The 25,451-nt window shown below is 32.7% G+C and overlaps 2 protein-coding genes across 4 annotated transcripts in view; both read right to left on the minus strand.

The window, feature by feature from the left end:
* Positions 1–16,226, minus strand: part of CycG (cyclin G) — a 44,251-nt gene extending 28,025 nt beyond the window's left edge. For 2 of the 3 annotated variants that reach the window (XM_068771308.1, XM_068771306.1), the window contains exon 1: positions 15,559–15,646. The gene's annotated coding sequence lies outside the window, so the exon portion shown is untranslated. Of the gene's footprint in view, positions 1–15,558; positions 15,647–15,795 lie in introns of those variants that run through there. The other variant, XM_068771307.1, reaches the window with a different exon arrangement.
* A 6,999-nt stretch (positions 16,227–23,225) lies between these two features.
* The window catches only part of LOC137927489 (uncharacterized), a 93,842-nt gene continuing 91,616 nt past the window's right edge, over positions 23,226–25,451 (minus strand). The window contains exons 8-9 of the mRNA XM_068771305.1: positions 25,168–25,301; positions 23,226–23,552 (exon numbers count right to left, since the gene is read on the minus strand). Of these exons, the coding sequence (XP_068627406.1) occupies positions 23,453–23,552; positions 25,168–25,301 (234 nt within the window). The 3' untranslated portion in view covers positions 23,226–23,452. The remainder of the gene's footprint in view (positions 23,553–25,167; positions 25,302–25,451) is intronic.

The raw sequence follows: 25,451 nt of genomic DNA on the forward strand, positions 1-25,451 counted from the left end.
GGAGGTCGAATATCGACAGTTTGGTGTGCCAACCCTAGTGCCGCGGTGTACATTACGCATTAATCGCACTATGAATATATTTCACGCGTCTCGCGTCGCCGGCGCCGCCTCTCCAATCTGCACGTTTACCACTTTACGCAAATGTTTAATATTACACTACACTACCCACACCAGCTATAGCTAGGCTACAGCGATGCTATCGTGTCATCTTCGTCACAGTTTAGTTCCATCAAATTCATGACTTGATATATATCAAGTATCAGCTAGTATCTATATACATTATAGATACTAGCTGATCCCGCAAAAAAGGTTTTGCAAAAAAAAAATTAAAGTTTTTAATTAACAAATGTAAGATAAGGGTTGATCGTAGAGGAGTGAAAATTTAGGGTTATATGTATTTTTGTATGCTGTATCATAAAAAAATAAAAACAAAAATTTTGTATAACAAATTAAAAAAAAAATTTCGGGGTGGACCACCCTTATCACTTAGGGGTATGGAAAATAGACAGTAGCCGATTCTCAGACCTACTGAATACGCATATAAAATTTGGTAAAAATCGGTCAAGCCGTTTCAGAGGAGTTCAAGTTTGAACACCGGGACGCAAGAATTTTATATATTAGATATATACTAGAATCATATCCATTACTAATTTATTTGCAGTTATATTTTACTAAATTCACACTTAGACTTTACCTAAGTTACCTCACTAGGCTAGAATATGGTTAATATTGGAACCAATGATGTGGTGATCAATGCTTTGGTGAGCGCCAAGTTTCAGAGCTCGTAGCATCGACGAAAAGTTGCCAGTTTAACAGTGTACTATAGACACATTTTACTTTTATAGTCTCTACCGATTGAATACTATCACTCTTTAGTACAAGAGGTTGCTTTCTCTGACGACACAATATGTATTGCTATCCGGCATTTGATTTGACAAGTCGGAAATATGTTTTTATTACTCTGTATATATACTTGTGATCTTTGGTCGATGAATCCATTCCCAGAATATAATTTCATATAAATCACAATTTGTGTAATTATAAGATGGAATTGTTCCTGGATGAGATGGAAAGTTGTCCGCGAGCTATAAAATCACACTATTATCGGGAACCCCAACCGTGGCCGATTATGGTATTATCCCCCATAAACGGGTTCTATGATACCGAACCCAGCTGATTTTTGCAGTATGTGCTGACTCCATGTGCGAAGCTCCACACACGCACTCCCTCTCAAAGGACGGGTAATGTACACAGTACAGGAAAAAAAAAAAGTACAGAAACAACTCGATATACATTCTGCACATGGAGTGTTTCTGTACTTATTCGTCAGTAAAGATATACATTAAGAGAGAGGATCATGTCCTTAAATGTTGAACACATATATCTTCTTGTACATTTCATGAACACAGATATGTGTTTTGGGATTTAGGGCCTTTTTAAAAAACACTTTATGTGTTTTGCGAATGAAAGGCTTAAACACTGTGTATATTATAATTTGTAACCGTTTACTTTTTTTTAATGTTCATATTATTTAACATTTTTTTTAGCACCAAAATAGTAAAATTCGATTATCTTTTTATTCTAAAAAAAAATTCAAAAAAAATTATTTTCAACTTTGGTGCCCCCCTGCTTGTGGTGCCTGGTGCGGCCGCCCCGCTCGCCACTCGGAGCGTCCCTCTTTTCTAGTCGAAAATGTTTTTTATTGCTAGATTATTTTTGACATGTGTTGTTAAAATAAGCTCAAGGTACTCCCCCGCATAAATTAATTATTGACTAATGCTACTAATTATTCAATAGGATCGTTTTAAAGCGGCCTGCATGTAATGTATGCCTTGCATGCATACATAGCTCTAGCAGAAATATATTATTATGATAGCATTCGACGATTGTGTATCGCAGACCTGTGCAGACCTGTGCACACGAGCGCGTTCACCCATGCACGTAAAAGTTCGCAATCGCGGCCGTCAAGTTTCTACAAGCGTGTGCGTAACCGGCCGATTTCACAATGGGTCTCGCGTTGCCACCCGAGCGGCCGCTGATATCTTTATGAAACGCACCATTGTTAGAGAGCACAATGGCCGCGCGCGCTCGTTTTGCGCGCGATGAGGGAGACAATGGTGCGGCTTCGGTAATTAGATGTAACAGTCTAACAATACAATTGATCCATACAGGGTGCATCAAAAGGCAATGTTTAATTAGAAAAGCTTATTTACGTCGAAGAAAATTCCGAGTCCAACGTCATAGGTGTATCAACGACGCAACCAAAGTTACTTGATCAAGATGGCACGATAACCCATGCATCAGAAATGTTCAGTAAAAAATTGATATAACAGAAGGTGATCAAACTGCGGTTCTTTGAACGATTATTTTTGTCTCCAATTGATTGACGAATTTTCGCAATTTTTAAATTTATATAACCCATGTTAGATCCTTGGAAATCTAAACAAACTACTGGTGTGAATAACTATTAATATATTCCACCATAAAATTGCACGCAAAATTCATCCAAATCGATCATATATAATTAACTAACCGGCGTCTTAAGATTTATTAGGAGTCCTGTCATATACTTGTGCCATTACATCCGACTTCAATACACAATTTTGTACCGTTAAATAATTTCTATATATATGATTCTGTCAAAAAAAAAAACATTATTTTTGCACACTGTGGCATCGACCGCAAAGTGTAATACGTATTCAACTGCGGCTCTCAAAAATTTCAAATATCGAAAAATGGCTCGCACTATCGAAGCATTTAGGGGATTTCCCCGGAGCGTAAATTTCACGCCAATGGATGTTTTTCTCTTGGAACCCTTGCTTCCAATTTTCAATGTAGCAACCGCGTAAGTGATTTGAGAGTTTAGTTCCTATTTTAATGCATATTAGATATGGATATTACGTTGACTTTTTTTAAAAAAAATGCCCGAGCTATTGGGGGGGCCTCTCCTTCTCCCATATCATATTTATGGGCTCAGAGCATTACAATGATTGATTAAAAAATGATTGACTTTTCATCCTCATTGACAAATTCAAAAAATCCTCATTGAAAAAATTGATTAACTCTTTTGCGTGCAAATAGATAGCATAGTCCAAGTGCATTGGTAATATCAGCCACCCGTATAACGCGTACCTTTTATAACAATACTTTCTATACAACTCCAAAATATATGTATTTTGCGTTACATAAACTACTTTCCTTCGCCTCTAATATACTTCGCGGTGTGGAAACTTCGACAGCTGCTCACCGACGGAGCTGTCCGCATATGCCAGATGTTTACGATTATCATATACATAACTACGCACCAGGGTAACCATTATTTATGCGAGACTTGTTTTATATAAAAAAATAATAACATAAACCTATTCAACACCTTAAGGATAAAGTGTATTCTTTTAAATCAAATGTCAAGTCTCTAAACCTTCAATATATATAAACAATATATATCATTGTTAAACCGTAAGGAGGAAAAACATTTCTGTTTGCCCCCAAACTTTGCGGGTGCTTTATGGCATTGGACTCCATTGGGAACTTCGGTATGGACAATTACATTAGATCGGTTCTGTAGGGAGAAGAGTCTGGTCGGTGGTATAGACCCGGTATCAGGACGGAGAGTCCATGGAAAGAACCTCGGTTTAACCGGTCAATCGAATTATATTCAGGTAGCATGAGTGGTACAATTTTAATATTTATTAGCAAACAACGCCGGCAAAAGAACTGTCCTATATAGTAAAAAATGCTATGGATTTAATTAATATGTAATTTGTATCAATTTATTACTTATTACAATTTGGCTTTCGCACACATCGTCCATCCCTTTCACACAAACGACACTTGTGATTGGTAGTATAAATAAAGTTAGTTCTAGAATTAATTAACTCACTTTTATGGCTCTGTATAAATATAGAATTTCGGCAAATAAAATCATAAATCTAGTCTGCACTCGAGTTTTATTTTAACTCCAAGAGATAGGCTCCTAAATAAAACATAACTAAATTTGATCGACATAGTAGAACGTCTTATGTATTGCAACTTGTATTGTTTCTACAGAAGTTAGTGCTATTAAACAGAGGGTTTTTAGAGCTTCATCGGAACTGAGTTCACAGAGTGGAAGGGTGCGTGAACCTAAAAACAAAACAAAAACTGGACAGAAGCGTTGCATGAAGTCATTCGCACATAGTAAACCGCTCTACCCATGTAGAGCTGTGTAGTGTTGATGTATATACGGGCTTGGGACAGTAGCGTGGACCACAGGCGAGCCAAGAAAGAATCTCCCCCTAAATATTGCAACTTATCTGCGTATCAATTAACATTTTCGTTGTACCAAATATTTATTCACTTATCATGGTCATCCTACACGAATAGACAAACAAGCACTGTGCAAACACATGGCAACCGGCGCTTGGCCTAATTTGACTATTAACAACGTGCTAACCACTTAGTTTTATTCATCGCGTCGTATTTTATCAGGAAGCTCTCCCGCAGGCTAGACAACTCTACGTCTATTAAGAAAATAAAAATCATGAAAGTCTCCCCCACCACGCCAGCCCACGATGTGGGTTTGGCTATGGCTATATTCGATTGGTGCTGGACGTTATTAGCCGTTTTGGCTTTTACAGCTTCATCGGACTGAGGGCTCGCAGATCTGAAATCCGCGAGCTAATAAATTAAAAAAAAAACTTCGTCGTGAGTTTACAGATATTTCTATTTACTAGCATAACTTACAAACTTTTTCTTTTGACAAGAGAGAGAATTTAGAATTAGATGTGGTAATCCATTTTCAAAATTTGGTATCTTCTTCGAAGAAAAAATTCGTAATAAATAGTAAGTGGCTCGAGCATGTCAAAAGCTGTCTAAGTTTTATTTTTTTTCCTATACAAAAGTCTTGCTAGATGTCCAACTACGGGCGATAAATATTGCACATCGACCTTTGGAGAGACAATCGGCTAATTTCGGCTTTGTAGAGCGTTATCTCTGTCGTACACTACGTCTCATTTTTGTAGAAATACTGTATCACAAATAAGGTATTTGTTCAAATCTACATTACTGCGTTTAATTCATGATTCTATTTTAATATAATTTAACCATTCATACAGCGTAATAGATTGAAATACAAATAAAAGTTTTATAGTCCGTTTATAGCAAAAAAAAAAAACTATAATCAATTTAAATTTGGAATTGTCCCGTTGGTCGCACAGATAACGTAGAGGCCGTGCGGTGCCGTTACGCGACGCCATCTAGCGGCGTGGCTTATTGCGGGACGCGCCTATTTTCGGCCGCCCCGTTGGCGGGAAAGTGGGACGCGAGTCAAAGATCGCACGCCGTTCAGCCAGATTTATGTTGTTTTCGCTGTTGTTCATTTATTACGAATATACTCGACCGGTTCTCGTGCGATATATTAAATATAAATATACACGAGAACCAAAACACAATTAAAAAATAATTTTGTTTGCCATTAATAAATACCGCATAAAAAAACGGGTCACATAAAAATTATTCAAACACTTTCGAAATAACTAGCAATTGATAATACGCATTACCGATAATGAGATTACGTTTTAGAAATACCACAGACGACGATGGAAAAATTTAACATTCTTGTGGTAAATGATTAAAAATTGCTCACATTACTTCAGGTTTCTACCACGCACTCGTACAGAATTAACTTTTTTCAATTTGCAGTCCATTTTGCAGTCCTCATTGAAAAACAAAGGATTCTTTATCAAATGAATTGTAGGCTCGAATATATATATATATATATAGGCATATTAATTTTAAATTTATTACTTTTTCCCGCTAATTATAGCTTGGCAGTATTGAAAAAATGTAAACGACTTCTTTTAAAATTTTAAAGTGTGGGTCATATTTGCCCCACGCAGCCTGAATCAAAATTTTTCATAAATGTATAAAATAACACGGAACATGTTAAGTCGGTGATTTACAAGATCTGCATACTATAGTTCAATGTAAAAGAACTTTGAATAAATATATCACGATTTTCATATAAAAGACGAAGAAACTTTTTTCACGATCTATTAAAAGACATTTAAGAGAAACGTACACCTGGCAAGTCAGTTTTAAATGAGATTTCATATAACTTTCAAACTTCACAGTAATAAGGATAGAAAATAAAAATGTCAAAGTTAAAATTAGCCAACTCTGCGCTGAAAATGTTTCAATAACACAATGTTTACGAATTTCTAGATATTTCGGTTCATTGCCCTTCAAGTTTGTTATTTAAAGCGAAAATAGTTTGTAGCTTATCTTTCTCGCTGTGTTTCATAATATTTACTGTTTTAGAAATCATATGTAATACAGTTTATTGCATTAAAGTGATGTGGTACGGTAGAAAATACATTTATACTCCTGGCTGCGCTTTCAATAAGTACTATCATAAACAGATATTTCGATATATATTCATCTTATTCATAAAAAGCTGGTGATATATAGAAAACACTGTATTTGAACGGCATGTATGTATATATAGTATTTGAAAGAATAATTTTACAAAGCCTATCTTTATTTCTAGTGCTAACTTCAATGCAAGAGTTATTCCAAGGTTATCGCTGACTCGATCTCCAAGTGTTCAAGAATTCATGAAATTTCAAGATACCACTATGTCATTGTACGTAGTACAAAATTTAAGTTCAAATGGCTTGCAAAAAAAATAAAAACGATCGACGATGTAACACTTTAATTATTATTTTTTTTAATATAAGCTTCTCTTTTCTTTAAAATAAACCTTACCGCTTTTTTTCAAACGTCAAAATATAATGAAATAACACCGAAACAAGACAGTGCGGGCCACGAAGTGAGCGGGAAACAGCTATTAGTACATTTAAAGACGAATTATGTAAAGTTACGAAACGATTAGTATTTTATTTACAGAACAGTGTACATGAAGTCAAGTTCAAATGTTTCAGACGTTTAAAATTAGCCCGTTGACATATATGTACGACCCTGACGTCACCGCGGTGGAGGTGTAGTTTTTTTTGACACAATTTTTTGGCAGCATTCCTCGCGTGGTCTTTAAATATTTTACGATATGTTTTATTAAAAACTTTTTAAACTGATCAAATATATTTTGGATTAATTAAAAAAAAATTATTAAAGTGTTACATCGTCGATCGTTTTTATTTTTTTGCAAGCCATTTGAACTTAAATTTGTACTACGTACAATGACATTGTGGTATCTTGAAATTTCATGAATTCTTGAAGACTTGGAGACCGAGTCAGTAATGTTACGTATATTCTACATAACAGATACAAAATTTTATTTTGAGTAGTTTTAATTTAAATTCAATTAATAAATGTATAAATTAACATGTGTTTTTACTTTAAGTTTTTAACACTAAACTTCACTACAGTTATAAATTTACAGGAAATCAATATCAGGTAAGTAGGGGGTCTACCCGACACGGAAAAACATGGCAAGGGGTCCAAGACACCAAAAAGTTTGGGGAACTCTGCCCTAGAGCAGTGCTCCGCAGTTGGTGTGTCGCAGGAGAAATTATTAAATTTAAATTTAACAATTTTTCATTATACCTATTTTGTATCTGAGACACAGTGGTGTGGTGTGCCGTGAAATTCTTGTAAAGTTTTTAGTATGCCGTAGATGAGAAAAGGTTGCGGACCACTGTCCTAGAAGCAAGACATCTTGAAACACGGGTCAGTTAATCTATGATAAAATAAAAGATTAACAATAACTGTAAAAGTTAATCAAAAAAATGTATAAATAAGAAGTATTATACTTGTTATACAGATATCATTTATACATGTTGTTACAATGTCACGGAAATCTAGTATATCTGTGCGAATAGATAACGCGTCGAAGCGGTCACCCATCCGAGGCCCCGCCTACGTGACGTAGACGGCAGGAACTCATCTGGCATTGAACCGTGAGCAGCGCTCGCAAAGACACGGCAGGCGACCGATTTACATACGATATCACCTAATCGATTTTGAAACTAGTGTGCACGCAACCTAATTAAAAAAAAACATTTTATTGCAATGTTTACGGACATTTATATAATTGATTTTGTATTTTTTTAATTATTAATTTACTTCTTTTTAATGTAGTAATGTATATTCTAGAAATATTATATATATATATATACGGCAAAAGGTGAATATATGGTTTGGTTAGAATTAAAAACATGTTTAAAATGTAGTCGTGTGAATTTAACTTAACAAATCGACATTACTTTCCGGTCCTTCTAATATATATATATACGGTTTCGACAATTTTTGAAAACAAGTTTCCAAAGGTCGGACATCATCGTCTGCGTACCATAGTACTACCAGGCGATCGCCAACCCGCCTGCCTTCCTTTCGTAGATATCTTTGGGGGAGGTCTATACCTTGCAGTGTATATATCTATATGAGTAGTATGTCTGAAACGGCGACATATTTCGATAACATATATTATTCGTGTATTTTTCTTGTTGGACATCACTCTGTGGCTAGTGTAGGAAGCTATTCTCAATAAGGGATTCTATTTCAAAGTAGTAGCCTGCCTGAGGCTAAAGTAACCAACTTTTTTGACTTTTTTATTATTATTTAACTATAAATATATAAATTAGAGTTTACCAGCGTCTATTGCCATGTAAATATACACATATTTTAGTATACACCTATCCTCCGATTTACACGGTACTCGTTTAACACGTTTTCGCTTTTACACCGTTTTCCAAAAAAGTTTTTTTTTTTTATTTTAATAGCCGATTTTATTACCATCTCTCATAATGTAAATATTTCTGCTTCAAACATCGAATCGGCACAAATAATTTCGAGTGATGAAAGTGAATTCGAACCTTCGAATCCGAAAAACGATTGAGACTAATTTCTTTTTTGTTCTTCTGTTTAATGTATAATGTAATTAAATATAAAACAAAAACAGTTTTTCGGTAATATACTAAATATTTTAACTTGTCAATGCATTTTATTTTTATTTCTGTATACACCTAAAATAATTGAAAAAAATTACAACTGTTAAATAGCAAAATCATGTATTTTCTGCAAGTTTTTCGATTTACACGATTTTGAGTTGAAAATTTTTAATTTTCGATTTACACGTACTCGGGAACGTATCTACCGTGTAAATCGGGGGATAGGTGTATTTTAAAATATTAGATGTCATATCATCGCGCGTGTACATACAACTGAGTTTTTTTTCATCATTCCACGCAAACGACGTGAGTTATGTAGGAGGCGCCCGCATGTTGGCCCTCCTCACAGGGTCAAGTTAGTAAGCACGCCGAGTTCGAAGGCAAACAGGTTCTCACTCGCAACGCGTCGCCGTCAAGACGATATCTACACGCGCAAAAACCGCAACGTTGACGCAATAAAAACGTACTTTTTTATTGTTGAAACTAATTCTGAAGCACATATTCATCCATTGCATCATATCAACGCAAGGAACTAAACGTTTAGTAAGGACGTCATATATACTAAGAATATTTTTTTAAATGTTATTTGAAATATAACTAACTATAAAATATGACGTGGGACATATACTGCTGGTCCATAAGCCCCTTCCATATATTTCCAATAGAACCAGTTGGAAGCGACCTGGATTAAGTCTCTTTCCTTCTAGTCCATTCTGAAAGTGAAGTCTTACGCTGTTAGATCTGCACTATTCATAGAAATTACTACTAAAAATAAGCAGATTCTATTTTTTGTTTGACAGAGAATTGGGGTCTTGGCCTTAGGCATCTCAAAACGAAGAAACCAGGTTTCAATTTTTCCGCACTGGCGGATCCTTTAGGGGTGGGGGATCCAGTGGTAGTAGCTAAGAGTGATTCAATAATTATAAACCTAAGATTTTAGTCAGGAAATAGTATAAGAAACTTAGTGAACATTGTGACAGAAAGAAACGCGTGCAAAAAACAAAAAATCGGAAATAATAAATGTAATTCGTTTTTATTATTTTTGCATGCTATTATTGTTTAAGTATTTTTCAAGAAAAGAAAAAGTATGACAATTATTATAAAAAAACTTTTATTTATCGTTTCCTTACGTTGACACATACAGTGATAAGTCAATTTAAGCAAAAAATTAAGTTAGGTAACAAAGACAAAATTTGGAATTATTCAAAAACCGTATATATTAGTCTGTCGTCTTTATTCAAAATTCGACCGACATTTCTCTAGCTTATCAATTTAAATGCGTAAGAATTTTAATGTTCACGCACAGAACAACCTACCCAAATGTTTTCACTTCGCCAATATATAACTCAATGAAACTTTCGATAAATTTACAATATTTTTGTATTTATTTTGTGGGAATAGAAATCATAGACTTTAGATTTAATGGTGCATTAATCCTAAACAAATCTCAAATTAAACTCAATAAATGTCAATCATTTATTTCAGAATCGGAACGTCCACGGCTGGGCAAAGACCTTCATCTAAACCGCGACATTACTCTTAACCCTTCTAGTGCCGGGAGTAGATATATCTGCCCGCGACTCATAGTGCTTTACTTTTCGTATCGCGGAAGAACTTTATTTCAAAATAAATTTGTAATGTATAACGCATTACAAATTTATTTTGAAGAAAGCTCTTCTTTTTAAATGATGTAATTTCATTATTAGACACCACCGAAATCTGACATAAACACCGATGGTGGCGGCTCCTGCGACATCCAAGCTGCAGCTTCATTTGCCGTGTTTTGGGCCCTTGTCGAACCTTTTCGAGATATATTATCATAATTAGTCCATACAAGTTAATACGAAAAGATGACTTTTATATGCAAATACGTTGCGTAAGAGAGAACTCAACTTTTACTATTTTCATGAAAATTTTTATCTTTGTTATTTATATAACTTTTAATGAGTAGAGAAAAACTAGTCAACGTTTTGTTCTCTACTTCATCCAAAGTACACTGCACCTTGAATCATGTAAATATTGTTTCTCCTTAGGTTTTTATACGCATTTTATCAGACCCTAGTGAAATTGTGAAATTCGGCCGGATATTCTCGTATAGACACATCTTTTTCGACCGGCACTAAAAGGGTTAACTTGACCACCACTGAGAAGCATGTTTTGAAGAACAAAAAAAAAAAAAAATTATGTCTATCGAAACGTACATTCGATTGATATACATATCGATGTATATCAATCGAATGTAATTATTGATACCATTTCGGAATGTTTACTAGATAAAATAGCAGTTTTTACTCAACCAAATTGGTTCCGTAACTTGTTTGTTAGAGTGAGATGAAATACGAAAAGAAAGAGCAACGCGCCATCGGGAGATTAAAGTTTAGCTAGTTAAAGTTATTATACTTCAAGTTAAAAGTAACGAACAAAGTTCTTCCAAATTATGTCAACCACATTCCGAGGTGAATAAAATGTTATGAACGCAATCAATGCTGTAAGTTTAAAGCACCTTGAAGATATTGTGCAATAATACAGCCTTAGTACAATGCGCGGAGATATCTTCACGGCCGGAGTTTAAACGATTTCATCTCATTTTTAAATAGACTGTTATAACTATACAACAGAGACAGACTATCTATTAAAATCACCATCACCGTCATGTGATGAACGCCCATTTCAAGGCACAGGCCTGTCCCAAAGTACGCCCTGATGATTTGTCTTCCGCTGCCCGTATCTTGGCTTACCCACACCGCGTCTACTGCCTCATGTTTGCCATTCGAAAACATTTCATCACCCAAAGTTTCATCGATTGCACGAGCATTGTTTTCCAGTCCTTTGCCACATCAGCTAGACAATTCTTTAAACTAAGCTGGTGACATTGGTACTTCTTTGGTGTTTTCATATTAATGATTGGAACATAATATGAATAAATGTATTAGGTGAACCGGAAAGTAGTGTCGTTTCTGTCGACATATTTTACAGATAAACCGATTGATTTGTTACCGCTCCGCTGATTTGTATACTAGACGGCAAAAGGTTTTTGATAACGTAGCTGAATATATTGTTGATTAGAAATAAAAAAAATTAAAGGTGTAGTCGTGTGAATTTAAATTGAGAAAGCGACATTACTTTCCGGTATCCCTGATATATAAAAACATGAAGAATCGTACGTTGAAATTGGTATTTTCACAATAAATATCAGAAGCTGTTCAAATACACCGTTTTGCGCATCGACATAAATGTGAAGGTGTTATGCATCACGGAGCAAATCATTTTAATCGTGAACAATTAACATTTAATTTTAAATACTATCTGGCCTTGCCGACTCCGTATTTAATAATTAAACAACAATTATTTACTCATAGATTCATTGGTAATAGCTTTAAAGGGGTATCTTTGGTGGAGGTCTATGACATGCTATTGTCTATGGTCTGAAACGAAGATGACTAAGTCCGTCAAGGGAAGTAGCACTGGAAACTCCACAGAGGAACCATGCTCACCTACTTAGCTCGAAAAATTTTGGGGGAGGTCTATGCCTTATGGTCTATGGTCTGAAACGAAGACGACCAAGTCAAGGCAATTAGTATTAGATGTAACCCTACCGATACTCCTGTATTGTACCTTGAAGCGATTAAAAAGTAAAATAAAGAAACAAGAGGCATTATATTGTAGAAAGAACTTGTGCTTGTTTTTACATAAATTAATTGGTTACAGGCGTAAAAGGTATAAATCTATTGTACTGTCAGTTAATGTATGGTATATCTATTCAAATATCAATGGCTTCAGAAATAATAAATAACGGTAATAATAATATAGCAGTATATAAAATTAATTATTGTTCCCTATCTGTCCGGGTAGACCTTACTTACTAAAGTTTAAAGGACCTCTTTTTAGGGACCCTCTCTTTCCTCTATCTTAACCAATGAAAAGGACTTTTATATCAATATATTTTCATATTTGTTCCAGTTAAAGTAATAAGCCTCTACTTCCATAGAGAACCAATTTAATGTAACATACTTCGCAGTGATAACTTTATAAAGGATGATTGGAAATAGGAGTGAAATCTTTAAAGGTTTTCGCTAATGTATGAACAATGCATTAACCCCATATAAAGCTTTTACAACTGTAACCAAACACTGTATATATTGACATTGACAAATTTTGCTACCTATTGGAATTCACATGAACAGGAAAGAAAAATTTCTGAGACCATTTACAACTGCTTAACTGTAACTACAAATACTCAGAAAATCTCAGGATGAGCTGTGATATTACACTTTATTTTTAATCCTTTGTTTGGTCCAAAAGGTGCCTGCCAGTGTCAGGATTGAGTTTATTTAAATGATAAATGATATATTATTGTTTATGACCCTATGGATTGCAGATTTCAAACTGTATTTTTAAGGTGATTCTATATAATGTAGTATACTTTATTTCAGACAGATCTACCCCGTACACACCCGGGGAGTTGGACAGATATGTCCATAGGCATTCAAAAGGTTAATAATCAACCTTTTAGTATGTTAGTAGTTGCAGTTGCCATATGGCAACACTTTTCTACTAGTAATGTTTAAATATTTTTGGTAGTATTAATTTAAAAATCACATTTTCTACCAAACTAAACACGTGTGTGTTGTAATAATTTTGGTGTCGATCAATAGATAACTATTGAGGGCAAACTGATAAACAATCGGGTCATATTGTTCAAGCGGTGCAAATTTTTACTAAAAATGTTGTTCCTTTGCCATGTACTACAATAAAAGTAATAAGACACCTGGCTTGTAATTCTGATCTCCTAAGATCCAGACAGAAACTCTACAGTTGCTCTGTTTAATTTAAATATAACAATTCTTTGTGTAAATTATAATAGCAACCATGTAAATGACACAACACAATAAGCTCCACACACATTGACTAACCAAAACTCCTAAACGCTTTATTAAGATTTATTTATTCATACACTTTTAATCTTAGATCTAAAATTAAGAAAACGAAAGTATCTTGTGGTACTTTATTACATATGCATACACTCAGATCTATAAAGGATTTGTTAACTTATTAATGTTAAAAGTAAAAGAGGATGCTCACATACTGGACTCGTATAGTCAGAATAGTGTGCAGCATCACGCCGCACCGTTCTATAGAACTTTAACAAAATAGATAAGTCTAGAACAAAAATTATAGTAGGAAGTTACATGATTGCCACAATCTTTGGTCATGAGGAAACAACTAAGAAGGTTCAAGGTTTCACATGGCTAAAAAGTAGTTGGCCTAATCGTCATTAAAGTAACTAATATTTTTATAGAGTTGCCACAAAAATATCAGTGTGGGCCATTACATTATTTTAATTATCACAAGGTCTGTGTAGTCTAAGTTTGCTCAGATGAATGCTAAAAGGAGTGACTGACCACCACAGAAGCCTTATTAGTTGATCTAGGCTTGGGTTGTCACATTGTATTTACTTTAAACATTCAAAGTCAATGAATGACTCCAATCCGATAGCTTGCTGCTATAGGATAATAAGGTAAACATCTTAAGTTAACATTAATATCACTATGATAAGTGTTGAAATTTCTCTGTCCATAAAAAAAACTCATGGTACATATTTATCATTAATGGTTGAAATTACCTGATATATGGTGGTAAAAGTAAACTACTTCTATCTTTATGATTCCTTGTGTATTTTGATATCTCTCATTTCAAATTTTTCTTTTAATGAGTCTATTGATTTATTCAAACATTTATAATATTGTCAAATATTTTTGTAAAACCAATGTTGGCATACAAAAACATATTTATTAGAGATCATTTGACAAAATGTTTTTTGTGACCATAGTTCTATGTCCTTATATGCCCTTATAGGTATTTAGGGTCACATGTCAGTTTTTTTTGAGTATTTCAAAGTTCAGAAAAAGTGTATAGTGAGTAGAAGTTACAATGTTAATATCTGCTAGGAAGCATGCTTGAGAATTAACATATGTTCAAAAAAAAAACACTTGTGGATTCTACAAATGATTATTTGTCATTTTCAATTTATCCAACATTCTTTAAAATTCATTATCAAAAGGTATCTAGGTAAAGGTAGCTTGGATATTGATTTATGATGAAATCTTAACTAATATAGGATGTTGAATCATCTTCATGCCTCATGCATCCTTCATGATGTCATTATTACAAAAATTCGTGTACTATAATTCCAATATAATTTAAAATGCTATGATTTTATTAAATATAATTGACTTACGCAATCGCCAACATGTTAAGACAAGTTTACTAATAATAGAATTCGTAGAAGTATCTAGAAAACTCTGCGTGGTTCGATTTACAATTAGAAGTGGTATCAGTATATATTTGAAAGACGGTTAGCAATATTTAAAAATAATGTGTTTAAATTAAAACTACATATTTAAAATAGTAACTTTCTCCAAGTTTGTCTAAGTTTAAAGCAGTTATAATAACGTGAGTTTAGGCGTGAGTAAGGCGCACTTAATAGACCCTCGCCTTCGGATTATGCAAATACAGTCAGGCAGAGCAATTCCGGGCACAATGAACACGACGGTTGACCCAAAAACCCTTGAAATTTTAGGTTACGTTAGCCATGGCAGCGTTTATATTTTGCGAATGAATAATATCTTCAAGGCATGTAAATCATTTGTAAAGGCAAATTAAAACTTACCCGGATGCTTCCGTGGCGGGTTATTATTGAAGAAAACTCCTATGTCCCGGGAAATTTTTGTTAACAACTTAGACGACAAATTCCAACTGGCAATTGACAGATGACTGGTTGCGGTTCCAGAAAAATGGCCGACCGATTACGTCATTACGCGGGAAATTTCAAATTGCCTTTACAATAACTTTTTTTAAATAATTATTAATGATATTAATATAAGATTGTATATTAAATATAACTTACCTCATAAAGTGATTCTTAAGCTGGAGACGCGGACGGTGCTGAGTGTTGTTTACCACATCGGTATATCTATACTTCTATTCAGAGAGATTCCGCGCGTTGCCAAACCGTTATTGCGTCAGAAAGTGAATATCGTTCCGAAATACACATTTCATACCACAAAAGCATGCCTAGCTTGTATTGTTATAATCCTTTAATCAATACAGCTAAATTCAGTGTAATATACTGAGTTTAAGTTATTAAAACAAAGAAAGTTAACCACTTTAAGAGCGGCAACGTCGCTTTTCACTTGGAGTACAACGGACAAAGAAACGAACTTTATATACGAATTGAAGTTTAATGCTTAACTTTAACGTTAATTGAATTATATAAAATCTTATTTTATAACAACTGATCAATACTTGTATCAATAATATGTTGAACGCTCGACGTTACAATATTAACTGATTCGTTCTTGTTTTTGTTTCGTCCGAGGCTACAGTAAACAAAAGCCTTATGTTGCCATGTGTATTAAAATTTACTGTTACTGACGGAAGTAAATATGAACTTCCAAATAGAATTATTTATTGTTGCACGATATACTCGGAGAAATATTTTTACCAATAGGATTACGATATTTTTTTTCTAATACCATTTTAATATGGCAAAAACTAATGTTACCTCTGCAGGATAACATATTTACTTGCTTACTTTTTCATTGAAATATGATTTAGACTATGTTACAAGTTTTTATTATTAACCATTATAACGTATATAACTCCAGTATACATAAAAAATGTTTTATTAAATATCCAAACAGTTATTAGTATATCTTCTATTTTCAAAAAAAAGTTTTTATTAAAAATAATGTATGTAATTAATATATTACATTTGGTATTTACGTTTAGAAAAAATCATTATCGCAATAATTTACAAAATTATAAATAAAGTAATGCCAATTAAATTTTAAAAATGAAAATTATTTCTTTCTTTAGAGTAACTAATTTTAAACATTTACATTAATTTACATTTCTTTTCTAACATGTTCCATTCCCAGTCGGTCTTATTGGAAATATATAGGGCATGCCTAGGGGTACGGAAATTTCGCATTTACGAAATAGATGCGAATAAATGCGAAAAAATGCGAAATGTATGGTAGTGTTCGTATTGATTATTAAATTATTTATTAAATTATTATCGTATCGACTGAGTCGCGACTCGCGTCAATTGCAGTTTTATATCTTAATGATTATTTGTATTACATACTTGACTTTTTTGATGAAGTGGAGAATCCAAATTCTAGTATTCTATTTTTGAAAAAATGTTACGTTGATATAACTTTTAAGCGAAAACTAAAAATTCAAATAACTTATATCTCTGAGTTCTGCCCCAAAATAATGAAATTGATTGATGAGTTAGAAGGGACAAGTAATCCAATTGCACACCTGTTATGGAAAAAATAAGAGGATTTTAAATCATCGCTTGAACGGCAACGTCGAGATTATTTTGATGAGAAGACGTCACTATGTCTTAAGGACTATAAAGAAATTGACGAGACAATAAAAACTATGTTGAAATCAGCAAGCGACAAAAGTTTCAGTAAGCTTTCTCTTGACATGAAATTAAATAAAACGAACGATGCTTTCTTTCACATTGGCCAATTGTTTTCTCCACTTGTGGCTGCAAGTTCAACTACATTAAATATAAACGTATTGCTGGAAAGCTTTTCGAAAATTCCTTTCTTCCAAGGATTTCCTCAAAATGAGCTAATTGATGGGTATGCGCACTCATAGGTTAATTCTTCGGCCTATTAATACAAATGAAAACTCCAATGTAAGGGACATATTGTTGGCTGTCAAATGCAACTTCCCATCCTTTGCTGAAGCAGCATTACAGAGTATTTGGAGTCCAACCAACAGCGTGGACGCTGAACGCTTCTTCAGCATATACAATGTCGTCGTAACGGACCGAAGAACGACGCTTAAGGAGTCAAACGTTAAATTTCTACAATGTTATCTTTTAATTATTTAAAATTGTTTAATGTTAAGTAAGACTTGTACTTTGAAATTTTGTATTTTGTTAAACTTTACTTTCATATTTAGTAATAAAATTACTAAACAAGTATTTTTGTTTAATAAATACCTAATCTACACAAATTTTATAATTTCAAAAATATAAATGCGAAATTTATGCGAAATTTTCAAATTTTGAAAAATATAAATGCGAAATTGATGATTTTTATTTGCGAATTTTCCGTACCTCTAGGCATGCCTATGTCCAACAGTGGTACTCCTGTGGATGAAATGGTGATAATGTTTGTTTATTTCTTCTGACGATGAATTTTAAACAAGAAGTTTATACCGAAAATAATGAAATAATATTGTATATTTGTTTAGGCAACACTGGCATTCGATTAGCTACAAACGTCTTTTAGAGGGCGCTTAGTTTAGGGACTATGATAAAATCGTACAAAAAAACGTACATTATGTTTACTGTGAGCTTTTCAGATTAGAACTAGTTTTGAATTTTAATAGTTTTATTTTATGTTAAGGAATGTCTCTATACGGGCGTTTAATTTGATTCTAACTTCTGTCAAACTGGAATTTTCTTATATTCTCATTAGAAAAAGGAATGAACATTATAAATTATATAAAGTAGAAAATAATATGAAGGAACAATAAGCCAGCCCCTTCACGTCGTTTTCTGACTGTCCAACATATAGTATTGGCTTTTTTTTGTAACGTGACATTCTGTAGGACTAGTCAGACATATAATTTTCTATATGTTAATAAAACTTGTGAAAGAATTGCACACAGAATAAACTCTGTGTTTGTTGTGAGCTCTTAGATCAGTCCAACTCGTAGCGTTAAATAGAAGGACGCCACCATAGGACAGCTAAATTTGGTTCCATTTTCGATGAGATAAGGCTTTCCTAGTATTCTTCTTATTGGATAATGTTCTAACTAGGTAACCCATATCTTTATTTCATGTTTGAGCCTCCGCCATAGATTTCCAATAGGACCGAAAGAAAGCGACATGCAAATAAAAAATCTGCTGTGACCCTAACAAGATCACTTTGTAATTTGTCAGCCCCAGATTATAATAAAGATTTTTAAACGAAAATTAACTGAAAAAAAAAACAAAAAAAAATGATTTTTTCTGCTACACTACTATAGCTTTAACCCAAAAGGTGATGAAGAAATGAAATTAATAAAAATGAAAACAAAGTGTAAATGATAAAGAATGGAAGAAGACATAAGAGATTATTAATAAAAAGAACAAAAAAATATAGCTTTAGCCAAAAACTTGTGTCTTATGTATGAAAATAAGCAGTGATATATTTTTTAAATTGATGAAATTTTGTATTTCAGATCCTTCTCAGAAATAGGGTAAAAAATAAACAAATTTTAATTAGAAAATATTTTATTATTCAATTCAACAATTTATTTACAATTTTCGACGAAACATACATGAAATACATACAATTCCAATATTGTGTTAAAAAAAAACGCGGGAAACGAATATCAAAATGGTGGGCCACATTCTAAGTGTTTGTAAACTAACTAATTACTATTATATGTTAGAATATATAAAGTTTTAATAATATCAGATCGACGTACGACACTGAAGAGAGATCAATTTTAAAAACGAAAATGATAAAAAAGATGTACGTGTTAATATAAAAAATATCTTACAATAAAATTATCGTTAATGTGTAGAAAAAATTTAATTAAAACATAAACTTGAGGTGAAGGGAGCGGCGGCGGATATGGATAAATATGCGTTTACATGTGGTTACTTTTTTAACAAGTACGTTTGACATTTTTATCTTTTATGATTCAAAAATTTGACATTATGAATTTTAATATTTATTTCATTAAAAATTTATTCTTTTTCCTTTAGAAAGCGTCTACATCATGCAGAACACAGATCTTAGCTTATAGATACATCCTTAGCTTATCACAAATGGCATGTATAGTGCATTCTCTGATATTAATTCTGTGAGTAAAATTTACACTATCTACACCGCTCTATTTTCTCTCTACAGCAATACTAAACCAGCACAGATAATAAAAAAAATGTTTGTCTCTGGTTAACATAGATACAAAAGAAATTAGTTTAATTAACAACTCGTTTACACACATAGTTACACTATGTGTAACTACGTTTAACATTTACGTATATAAAATGAAAATGAACAACAATTGTAAAGAATTATAAAAATAATTATTTAAAGAAATTATAATCATATACATAGATGCATATTTGTCTAATTTATGTCATTCAATATTTAGCAAATACTAGACCAGATTCACAGACTTTTGACAGTCAAATGTGACCAAAAATTAGTCAAATTAGACCTCGCCTAGTCTCCCATAGACGCTTGGAGGTCCATTTTGACCACTTCGCAAATTAAGGCTTTAGGTAAATATACATCCCCATATGTTGTCTATGATTATAATTCCTTCTATATATATTTCACAGATAAATTGAAATACCTATTTATTATTTATCACGAAAGTAATTTTTCACAACTTCATATATAACTATTCAATTATGCAAATTTATTATTTCATACAACCTATGAAATACATATATAAAGCTCATATATACATAACAAGTACAATATTTTAAATATATCAAAAACAAAGAAATTCGACTTAGTCTAACTTGCATTGATTTCATAAGAATACAATGTGATCGAAAGAAAAATTTCTCTCCCGTGTCATAATATTTTAATTAAATTTTTATACTAAAATACCAACAATATACAATAAATACAGTATCAGATGACTGGATAAAACAATCACTAAATATAAAGACATACACATCAAGTTATTTATTTAACATTAATGTTAACATAGCATTTGTTTTCCGCTTTTCAAATCCAGGGATCTGTTTTGACAAGATTTTTTTATATTTTTCACTATGTTTACACTAGTATATATAAATAACTAAAACTTATATTTTCTGAGCTACTTTCACATCGTTTAAAAGAGAGAATTTTAATTTTATCAAAGTTCTCTTGTGGATACAGTGGCGTAGCTATGGTATTTGGGGCCTGGGGCAGATTGGGGCTTGGTGCCCTCCCCCCTCCCCCCAAGAGTCTATATAATTTCAAAATTCAGAACAGAATGTAGTTAATATATGATTTTTTTTTATTCTAAATAATAATAAATGTATATATAATAACATCAGATCTTAATAAAATTTATTGGGTAAATTTATAAAAGAACATTCCTCGCTTTTTGGCCTGCAAAGTCATTAATCACATTTTCAAAATCAATAGTGTCGACTAGTTTGAAACACAGATATGTGTTTTTGTGATTTAGGGCCCTTTTAAAAAACACTTTATGTGTTTTGCGGATGAAAGGCTTAAAACACTGTGTATATTATAATTTGTAACCGTTTACTTTTTTTAATGATCATATTATTTATCAACTTTTTTAGCAAAAAAAAAGTATAATTCGATATTCTTTTTATGTTATTTACTTTAAATTATGGTTTTCTTTTAACATTTCATTATTCATCATTAAAAAAAACAATTCAAAAAAATTATTTTCAACTTTGGTGCCCCCCCTGCTTGTAGTGCCTGGTGCGGCCGCCCCGCTCGCCACCCCCTAGCTACGCCACTGTGTGGATATCATAAAATAAACATTATATTTTTCAAAATAAACGTTATGCTTATTTTATATCGAAAGATGATCTATGTAAAGTATATTTAATCCCAATTATTTCCATAAAAATCTCTTAGAAAATGATGTTTGTAAAAAAAAGATCCCTTTGAATATATTTTAATTTAAAAAAAAAGTTTGACAACCCCTGGTCCAAAGCGTTCACTTCAAATAATAATACACAAAAATATTAATTTAGAACTATGACAAGTATCCAACTAATAAAAATTATAATTAAAAATGTAACCTTAAAAAATAGAACTTAAAAATTAAAAACACATTACAAAAAATTGTCAAAATATTTTAAAATTTAACAACATTACTTGTACATTATTTCTGGAAGTTTCGATGGACGTTCGGACGCATTTTGATGACGTCATACTTGTAGCAATTACGGCTTATTGTTTTGTAGATAAATAAGAAATGATTTTGAATTTAATTAAAATTTGAAAATATGTTTTCATTTTTAATATCGATGTTATTTCGAGTCATTTAGTTTTGTACCTTTGAATAAACAAAACCAACATTTTCTTTGACTTATTACTCATTTGAAATAAATCGAGCCATTTTAAAGTCGTTAAGACATCAAGTGTTACCATAGATTGAATATTAGGATTTACTAATGTAATGTCAACATTGAATGATTTATTTTACATTTCTATTGTTTTAACTTTAGATGTTTAAATTTAAAGTTTTATATAAAGAATATTTAAAAATCAGAATTTAGGATGTATTTATAAACCTTAACTTTTTGGCAATAATAAATATAATTGAAGCGAAAAATTCAATATTCTGAATCAATAATTTTGAATTACTGGAATGTAATTTTGAAAAAGGTATCACCAACATTTTACATGTTTTCGTGGCGATTATTTGTAAATTCTCGAATTTTCATAATCCAACGATTAAGATCTATGCAACTAGGAATCTGAATAGCTTAATATTAGTAATTAAAATATATATTCTCAATCGGTACAAAGAAATAACATTTATACCTCATTAAATAAAAACATAATCATTATTTATAATGATTTGAAAGAGAGATATTGTCAAAAAAATATTTTTTTAAACAATAAGAAAATAAAGTTTATTTTGTTAACATTTTTGGATGTTGTGTATCTTGTAATGAAGTCATGTTAGAGCTATTTAATAATTTATGTGGGTTCAGATAAATATGACTTTAATATAAAGAAAATTATTATGTTTAAGGCACTTTGATCACTAACTGCGACAAAAGATGGCGCTGTTTACTAACGAACATAAGTGAACTAAAAAGGAACAAATATATAACTACTCCCACTATGAACAGTTATACAATGCCTGATGTCCCGTTGCCAGCGGAGGCTTTTCTTTATCAAACAGATGCAATATTTATGTTATACTAGTAAATATATATATATATGCATATATGTTAGTACATTCCAACATAATTCATCTCCGTCATAAATATTTATTGATACTCTACCTTGCTAACTTCGCTCCTACTTTTAACAATGTATTTCGTTTCCCTAAAGTTTTATCTATTATCAATCTTATATTTATGTCTGAAGACTTGTGATTTATAGGGAATTACTTTAGCAGTTATTTTATTATTTATCTATTGTTTTCACGGATCTTTTATAAAATATATTGGAAGTTCTTACTATTTCCGCCCTAACAAATATAATTTTCAACTACCCTCAATTTTTCTCAATTAAGAATACTTGAACACGACATTGTTTTGTGATGAATGTAGCCATAATTAATCTGATATATATATATTAAAAGTTCACTGTATTCCATAACAAATATAATCTTCAACTACCCTCAATAAAAATTTATGTACCTGTAGAGTTACATGAATCACAATTTTGGAATCGATGATATAGATTACATGTATAGTGTTACAGGTTGCCTTTCTAACAGGCATTTGTAGGCTGGTTTATGACGTCAGCTCTCCACGAGCTATACCAGATAACTTGCATTTGTGGTAGCGGTGATGGTGCCGTTCGTTTGGTGGTGGTGATTCAGCGACACTTCTTGAGGAACTCAAGAACCTCGTGGGGATACTGCTGGCGTGCAGCTGACTTGACGGCACTACGGGCGTACTCCAACGGCGTCACCGAACTGTAAAATATCACAAGTAATTCAAGTTTAGATTTATACCGACTATTGTTATATTCCAGGGGTGGTCAAGCTACTTGATAGTCTGAGTTATTTTTTTAAATTGTCATTTTTAACGGGCTGCACTTATAAATTTATTTAACACATACGCAAATAAAAAAGATGTTACTATTACTACTTACTGGTTTTACAGCATAAATTTTAGTACATAATATGTATTTAGTTAATCTAACAATTAAAAGATAAACTTAATATAATAACATAAAGTTGAAAAGTGATTTCAAGTACATTTATCGCCAGCTACAAATAAAACATCAAAGTGCCGCATGTGGCTTGCGGACCACAGGTTGACCACCCCTGATATATTTTATTTCACATCATGAGGTAGTAATATTTACGTAATGAATTTGAAATTAATGACATTATACTGGAGGACATTTGGTTGACTAATATATACCGAAGTGACATTTAACAATATTTAAAAGCTTCATAGGGATAAATATATAGTTTATATGCTGTCAATTGAAATATGGTACATCCTGTATTAAAATCAATAATTTTAAAAATAATAAACGACGTAATGATTGTAAATTAAGAAAAATCGTTTTCAAAATTCGGAATGCTACATATTAAAACTAATTATTCTTTACTATATGTCTGTATTGACTTTATACTTACAGAAGTAATAGGCTTGTCGCATTTCAATAGAAAAAACAAATTAATTTAACATAGAGTGATTGCTTTATACAGGTTGATTGGAAATGGTAAAAACGCTTAAAAACTTTTCTGTCAATAGAGCTATACATTCACTGCAATATATTTAAAACTGTATCTGTATCTATAACAAATCAACCTTTAGCCACTGTAAATGTAATTTAAAAAAAAATTCTCTATGTCTGACAAGACGGCACTCCTAAGTTTGTTTAACCAAAGTGTTTGAGAAAGAAATGCGCAGTAAATTGAGATGGTCACATAACCACTACAGCATGGTTGCACAGACTTATTAAGACTAGGGGCCACTCGGGCAAATCTTGAACTAATGGCGGGCCGGCCGCCAGGAGTATCGGTAATTAAAGACAATAAAGAAGAATTTGGGACTATTGCTATCTCGCTTGCTCACACCGCGCTAGAAAAATCTTGATTTCTCTACTATTTAAACTTTTTATGCGATGTTAATTGTCTTAGCGTTTTTGGGCGCTAGATTTTTCGAATGTACGAGAGTAATATTTTTTCTGTTGGCGGGCCGCCAGTATTTGACCGGCGGGCCGCGATTTGTGCATCCACTGCAGCCTCGATTGGTTTGATATGTACATGAGTCGTCTTCATGTGAGCTAGTAGAACTTCCTTGCAAGGCATAGATTTCCCACAAACATCACATGACGGGTGTCCCTCTGATCTCATCCAGCGACCTCCTGACCTTGACTAAGTCGTAGGTCCACTTAGTGGTGGCCATGTCCTTTGGACCCTGATATACTTTGCCCACTACCACATCTTACGAGCAATTCTTCAAGCGGATTCAATCTCGCAGTGAAGCCCAGACTACAGACCTGTCCGTTGCTCTTTAGGTGACATTGTATCTTTTTTAATAACATAGCACACAAATAAAGAAGGTATATACCTGCGGTTCTGTGCGTGCGCAAGCCGTTTCCATAGTTTCCGATCAATGTGACGGAAGATGATCATGAGGGCGCGCAGATCGCATGACGGCGAATTGACCGCCAAGTGGACTGCAGTGTCACCACCCTTCACGTCCTGGAAAAAATGATATTAGTAGGTGAAGGTACATTATTGTTTTTGCATGTTAATCTATTTTTAAAAATGTCCGGTTTTTAAAATTACTCTTCCATGCAACAACTTTCTCATTTTTACTCCAAATTGCCACCCTCAGATTGTACGTCAGAA

This window comes from Battus philenor, unplaced genomic scaffold, assembly GCF_028537555.1.
Source record: "Battus philenor isolate CCGP_79_NKW_IND1 unplaced genomic scaffold, ilBatPhil1.0.hap1 SCAF_30, whole genome shotgun sequence".
Classification (NCBI taxonomy): domain Eukaryota; kingdom Metazoa; phylum Arthropoda; class Insecta; order Lepidoptera; family Papilionidae; genus Battus; species Battus philenor.